At 40.8% G+C, this 6,930-nt stretch overlaps 1 protein-coding gene across 1 annotated transcript; it reads right to left on the bottom strand.

Moving 5' to 3' along the window:
• Positions 1-1,056: 1,056 nt before the first annotated feature.
• LOC148102090 (paraneoplastic antigen Ma1 homolog) lies at positions 1,057-1,905 on the bottom strand. The gene has a single exon (XM_087842687.1). The coding sequence runs from the start codon at positions 1,903-1,905 to the stop codon at positions 1,057-1,059; it is 849 nt and encodes a 282-aa protein (XP_087698813.1).
• Between the last annotated feature and the right edge of the window lie 5,025 nt (positions 1,906-6,930).

Here is a 6,930-nt window from a genome sequence, read left to right as displayed (position 1 = left end):
GTTCGGATTCATTGGTAAGTATAACTGGAACAAGGTAAGGTGCTCGTTCAGGTAGGTCTATGAGACAAGGTTTCACAAGGATATCACCAGGTAAGGCTGACATTCGTGGATACTCTAACAAGACAGACTTTTCACCGTTACCGGCTGACACAGCTACAGCACCATCTAGAACAACAGTTTGGCCTGCTGGAATCAACTGTGGCTCTTTGTTGTGCATCGTCACTAAACCAAGACTACTGTCTTTGGACTGTTTGTGTCGTGACTCAAGAACTTTTAGAACTGCCCTATAACCATATGGCAGGTTCAGCTGCAGTTCATGGCATGTGTCAGAGTACAGCTCATAAAGTACATCTAATGTGTTTGTCCCAATTAGCACTAAGGACTGAGAAGCTGTGCGCATATCAGGGACAACTAAGGCAAGTGTCGGCACTTCAGCTTCAATGCCAAGGAAGTCTTTTGGGAAAGTGACATGCAGTTCAATGTAGCCTAAGTAAGGCACAGACTGACCGTTGGCACCCTCAACTTCTAAAAGTTCAAACAATGGCTTAATCTCATGAGAGGACAAATGCTGACGATAGTAGGACTCGGGGACTGTAGTCACCTGGGAACCAGTATCTAGCAAACAACTCACTGTGTGACCATTAACTTTCACTTGTGCAGTACTCTTTGTACCAATTAGACCTTTAGGAAAGTCGAAGGAATCTGTTCTTGTGTGCGACTTTAGGCTGGCACGCTTTTTAGGTGAAGCTTTTTGTTTAACCTGGGTGGGACGGGTTAACAAAGCATCAGCCTCCATTTGTCCCGCAACGGAGGCAGAATTTAGTTTAAAGAGAGCTGGTCATTCTGCCTGTCCCATATCTGCCTTCTCACTCTTAATTCCTTTCGTTTTGCAACTACAAGGGCAGGATTGGGCTCTGATTCACAAGTGGCTACTATATGTCCATCTTCCCCACAGCGGAAGCAATACCAGGGCTTGGGCCTAGTACTGGGGCGGCTGGGTGGAGGTGAGTTTTCAGGTTTGGCATGGTCAGGTTTTTTATTTTCAGGTTTCCTTGTTCAAACTATCTTCAGTGTTGCTTGTTGCTTTGGCTTCACAACGGCAGCTAATTGGCTTTTTAGATCGGCAACTTGTTTCTTCAGCTCTTCTAGACTATCTGACTCTGCTTGACGAACATCTGCATTTGTTTCAGTGACCGTCTGTTCATGAGACACTGCTTTTGGTTTTGTGGCGCTAAAGTGTTTCTTCATTCGCATATTTTTAACTTCCTGTCGGTTTTCTGCAGTACGCAGGAGAAGCAATAGCTCCGCATAAGTGGGTGGCTCCTTATGCTTTAGCTCCAATTGCAACTCCGTTAGCAAGTTATCATCCCAGCAGCCTCTGTAAAACTGTTTAAGAAGATGCTTATTTACTTCATGTGGTTCAAGCCCACCTCTGCGCACGGTGTGACTGACTGCCACCTGCAAACGAAGCAGATAAGCAGAGGGCTTTTCACCGTGATCTTGGAAGGTGTTCATGAAGCGTACAAACAGTTCCTCACCATCTTCGACGGTGCCAAAAGCTGAATCCAGAAGTTTAAGATAGTCTGCAGGAGTGGCTTCTGGCCCAAGAGGGCGGATGACATCAGAAGCGGGAGCAAGGAGACTTTCAAGAATCTTACGAGTTTTTTCCAACTCGGACAAAGAAGTATCTTCCATCAACAAGTCAACATGTGAATGCCATGTTTCATAGTCGGCTTCGCTGTAAGGTCTGGGCATCTTGCCAGAGAAAGCTCTGAGTCTTAATGTAGAGTGAGCATGTGATGTCTTTTCAACACTCTTGACAACATGCTCGACTACTACTTTCTGAACCTCTGGTGGGTTGAGGTCAGTTGGGCTCAATATTTGAGGTGTCAAGTTTGGCCTCATGGGGCGTCGGAATGCACCCTGAATGGATTCAGGAGGGTGAGGCAGTTCAGTTAAGACTGAAGGTGAGGCTCCAAGTTGTGTGGATCCTACCACAGGGCAAGTCTGATCAGCAGCATCATTTTCGAGGTTTATCTCAGCTGTCTCAGCAGCTTCAATGGTCTTCCCTATTGTGGACAGGGCCTCCCGCAACACTTCTTCGAAATCCTTCCCACTTAACTTGGCTAAACCCTTCAGGTTGCTAATGTAAGCCTCAGTAACACTGCCCCCTACGGTCTTAGTATAGACGTCAGTTAAGGCTCGAATGCGGTAACTGACATCTGGATTGTCAGTGGACTGTAAGAGGTAAGGCAGCTTAGGTGCTAATATTTCAACGGCTGCACCGGACTCGAACTCTACAATATGACTTTTGTGGAACGCGGAAGAGTCATCATCGACAGCGAGTGCTCTACGAATAGTACCATGTTGCTCCAGAAACTCAAATACCTCTTTGTCTTTCTCTCTATCTGTAACACCGCTAACAATAATGGCATTTGGTACTTTAACGGCATACTTCTCGACAAAATCCATTTTCACAGTATCTGATCAAAAGTCAAACAGGATTCCAATGTTGTCACACAACACTCTAGGCTCCTGGCTGGCTCGCCACTTTTTTACTTATGTAACACTGGTGGTGCAATACTAGTAGTGGGCACGTAAGACCTGTTAGTGTTACTTCTTGCCTTCTTTGCCTGTAGTACGGGCAGTATAGTTACCTTTAACCACAGTACGAGGACAGAAGGGAAATATGGACCAGATCAGACAGGTTCTAGGTTCGTAGGAGCCAAGGGTGTATGACAACAGAGGACTTGTACACAGTAGGTGTAGAAAACACAATTGCATTTATTAGCAATTATTAAAGTTTAGCAGGTTGTGCACATTTAACAAAAGTAGAGCGCGCTTCTTGAAAACAAAATAAAATAAACCCCACAAATAGTCGACCCAAGGATATATTGTCTTTTGTGTCTTTTTCAAAGTCAATTTCAGTCTATCAATGTTCACCAGTCACGCATGTGTGTTTGTAACCAGTCGGGTTACAATCTACCAGTTCATCCGGCTCTTTGGGCTGGGCTCGCCATCCAGTACTGGAAAAGGGATCCTCGATTCTTCTCAGGTCCTCAAAACCAATCCAATCCAAATAAGCAAAGGGAAAAAACCTGACCTGGGGACCAGGCCAGAACACAGTAGTTCAACATTTAAGCTATCATGCCTGTAACTTATTATTACTACTGGTTGCTTGTAGTGTTTCTAAATTTCTTTAAAAATATTCTATGTTGTACAACAAATTATTCTCATTTCAAAAGGGAAAAAGTGCATAGGAAACACACATTTAAAATAATACAAAATAGCTCAGCAGTGCATTAAAAATACACATTGGCTTGAGATTTATCAAGTTTCAGCTAGGTAAAGTGCAGGTGAAGGCACTTAGTTTCACGTTGCTAATACTTAGTGTGCAGAACTATAATTAGCACCATGAGAAAAGTGAACATGTGCTAACATAACAACTTCGCACAAAACCATACATTATACATCAATACCACAGTAATGTGACATAAACCTTTAAAGAACATCTCGTATAAAGTGCAGCAGACTCAGTGCTAATTGCTTTAGCCTCGGAAAAGGCACTTTCATTGCAAAATGGCTAACGGAAGTTAGCATCGGAGCTAGCGGCGAGTAGCATGCTATGCTAGCGCACATGTGCTGCCTGGGACTTACCATGTGAAGCAACAAATGCTGCACGGGGCTTCACAGTGCTCACGCTGGCTCACGGAATACAGTAATGGAATACAGTATCACCCTTATTATTCTCGCCGAAAAAAGGATTTTCACTATCCAGCTAGCTTCTTCGCTGCACGGGTAAACTGATCTTTCACCGTCTGTGTCTCTGGCGTATCTGACTGGCACACGAAGGCACACACAGGTGTCTGAGCAGCGCACAGACTGGGGGAGGGTCAGACCGGCCAATGATTGGTTGCTCAGTGGATCTAACCAAACACACTCTACAGGACTAAGTCCTGCCCCCACACCATTTATATATTACATATACATATTAATTAAACTTATGTTTACATGCTTTATCAGTATTTATTATATTTATTATAATTAACTTTGTTTTTATCAATATTTATTCCCATTGTTACGAGTATGAATATTTATACTTTTAATCCTGTTTTTAACACTGGGTTACAAAAGTATAGGTTTTCATTATGTGAATAACTTGAAAATATTAGCTCAAACAGCTTCAAAACCTGTTTGCCCAGCACGGGGATCTTGAACTGTATAAGATAACGCCTTAAATATGTGTGTATGCTTCTTCTATCAAGACTTACAGCTATTTATATGAAGTTGTACAAAAACGATTTATTTCGTCAAGACAGTGTGTTTCCTACGATTACATGCATTTGAATGGGGAACTCGCCCGAAACAAAGTATAGGTTTTCATTATGTGAATAACTTGAAAATCTTAGCTCAAACAGCTTCAAAACCTGTTTGCCCAGCACGGGGATCTTGAACTGTATAAGATAACGCCGTAAATATGTGTGTATGCTTCTTCTATCAAGACTTACAGCTATTTATATGAAGTTTTATAAACGCTTTATTTCGTCAAGACAGTGCGTTTCCTACGATTACATGCATTTGAATGGGGAACTCGCCCGAAACAAAGTATAGGTTTTCATTATGTGAATAACTTGAAAATATTAGCTCAAACAGCTTCAAAACCTGTTTGCCCAGCACGGGGATCTTGAACTGTATAAGATAACGCCGTAAATATGTGTGTATGCTTCTTCTATCAAGACTTACAGCTATTTATATGAAGTTGTACAAAAACGCTTTATTTCGTCAAGACAGTGCGTTTCCTACGATTACATGCATTTGAATGGGGAACTCGTCCGAAACAAAGTATAGGTTTTCATTATGTGAATAACTTGAAAATCTTAGCTCAAACAGCTTCAAAACCTGTTTGCCCAGCACGGGGATCTTGAACTGTATAAGATAACGCCTTAAATATGTGTGTATGCTTCTTCTATCAAGACTTACAGCTATTTATATGAAGTTGTATAAACGCTTTATTTCGTCAAGACAGTGCGTTTCCTACGATTACATGCATTTGAATGGGGAACTCGCCCGAAACAAAGTATAGGTTTTCATTATGTGAATAACTTGAAAATCTTAGCTCAAACAGCTTCAAAACCTGTTTGCCCAGCACGGGGATCTTGAACTGTATAAGATAACGTCTTAAATATGTGTGTATGCTTCTTCTATCAAGACTTACAGCTATTTATATGAAGTTGTATAAACAATTTATTTCGTCAAGACAGTGCGTTTCCTACGATTACATGCATTTGAATGGGGAACTCGTCCGAAACAAAGTATAGGTTTTCATTATGTGAATAACTTGAAAATCTTAGCTCAAACAGCTTCAAAACCTGTTTGTCCAGCACGGGGATCTTGAACTGTATAAGATAACGCCTTAAATATGTGTGTCTGAGTCGTCTATCAAAACTTACAGCTATTTATATGAAGTTGTACAAAAACGCTTTATTTCGTCAAGACAGTGCGTTTCCTACTATTACATGCATTTGAATTGGGAACTCGCCCGAAACAAAGTATAGGTTTTCATTATGTGAATAATATGAAAATCTTAGCTCAAACAGCTTCAAAACCTGTTTGCCCAGCACGGGGATCTTGAACTGTATAAGATAACGCCGTAAATATGTGTGTATGCTTCTTCTATCAAGACTTACAGCTATTTATATGAAGTTGTATAAACGCTTTATTTCGTCAAGACAGTGCGTTTCCTACGATTACATGCATTTGAATGGGGAACTCGCCCGAAACAAAGTATAGGTTTTCATTATGTGAATAACTTGAAAATCTTAGCTCAAACAGCTTCAAAACCTGTTTGCCCAGCACGGGGATCTTGAACTGTATAAGATAACGCCTTAAATATGTGTGTCTGAGTCGTCTATCAAAACTTACAGCTATTTATATGAAGTTGTACAAAAACGCTTTATTTCGTCAAGACAGTGCGTTTCCTACGATTACATGCATTTGAATGGGGAACTCGCCCGAAACAAAGTATAGGTTTTCATTATGTGAATAACTTGAAAATCTTAGCTCAAACAGCTTCAAAACCTGTTTGCCCAGCACGGGGATCTTGAACTGTATAAGATAACGCCTTAAATATGTGTGTATGCTTCTTCTATCAAGACTTACAGCTATTTATATGAAGTTGTACAAAAACGATTTATTTCGTCAAGACAGTGTGTTTCCTACGATTACATGCATTTGAATGGGGAACTCGCCCGAAACAAAGTATAGGTTTTCATTATGTGAATAACTTGAAAATCTTAGCTCAAACAGCTTCAAAACCTGTTTGCCCAGCACGGGGATCTTGAACTGTATAAGATAACGCCTTAAATATGTGTGTATGCTTCTTCTATCAAGACTTACAGCTATTTATATGAAGTTGTATAAACGCTTTATTTCGTCAAGACAGTGCGTTTCCTACGATTACATGCATTTGAATGGGGAACTCGTACGAAACAAAGTATAGGTTTTCATTATGTGAATAACTTGAAAATCTTAGCTCAAACAGCTTCAAAACCTGTTTGCCCAGCACGGGGATCTTGAACTGTATAAGATAACGCCTTAAATATGTGTGTATGCTTCTTCTATCAAGACTTACAGCTATTTATATGAAGTTGTATAAACGCTTTATTTCGTCAAGACAGTGCGTTTCCTACGATTACATGCATTTGAATGGGGAACTCGTCCGAAACAAAGTATAGGTTTTCATTATGTGAATAACTTGAAAATCTTAGCTCAAACAGCTTCAAAACCTGTTTGCCCAGCACGGGGATCTTGAACTGTATAAGATAACGCCTTAAATATGTGTGTATGCTTCTTCTATCAAGACTTACAGCTATTTATATGAAGTTGTATAAACGCTTTATTTCGTCAAGACAGTGCGTTTCCTACGATTAC

This window comes from Neolamprologus brichardi, chromosome 7 (genome assembly GCF_056152115.1).
Source record: "Neolamprologus brichardi isolate AB-2024 chromosome 7, ASM5615211v1, whole genome shotgun sequence".
Taxonomy (NCBI): Eukaryota; Metazoa; Chordata; class Actinopteri; order Cichliformes; family Cichlidae; genus Neolamprologus; species Neolamprologus brichardi.
This window is presented reverse-complemented; position numbering and strand designations above follow the sequence as displayed.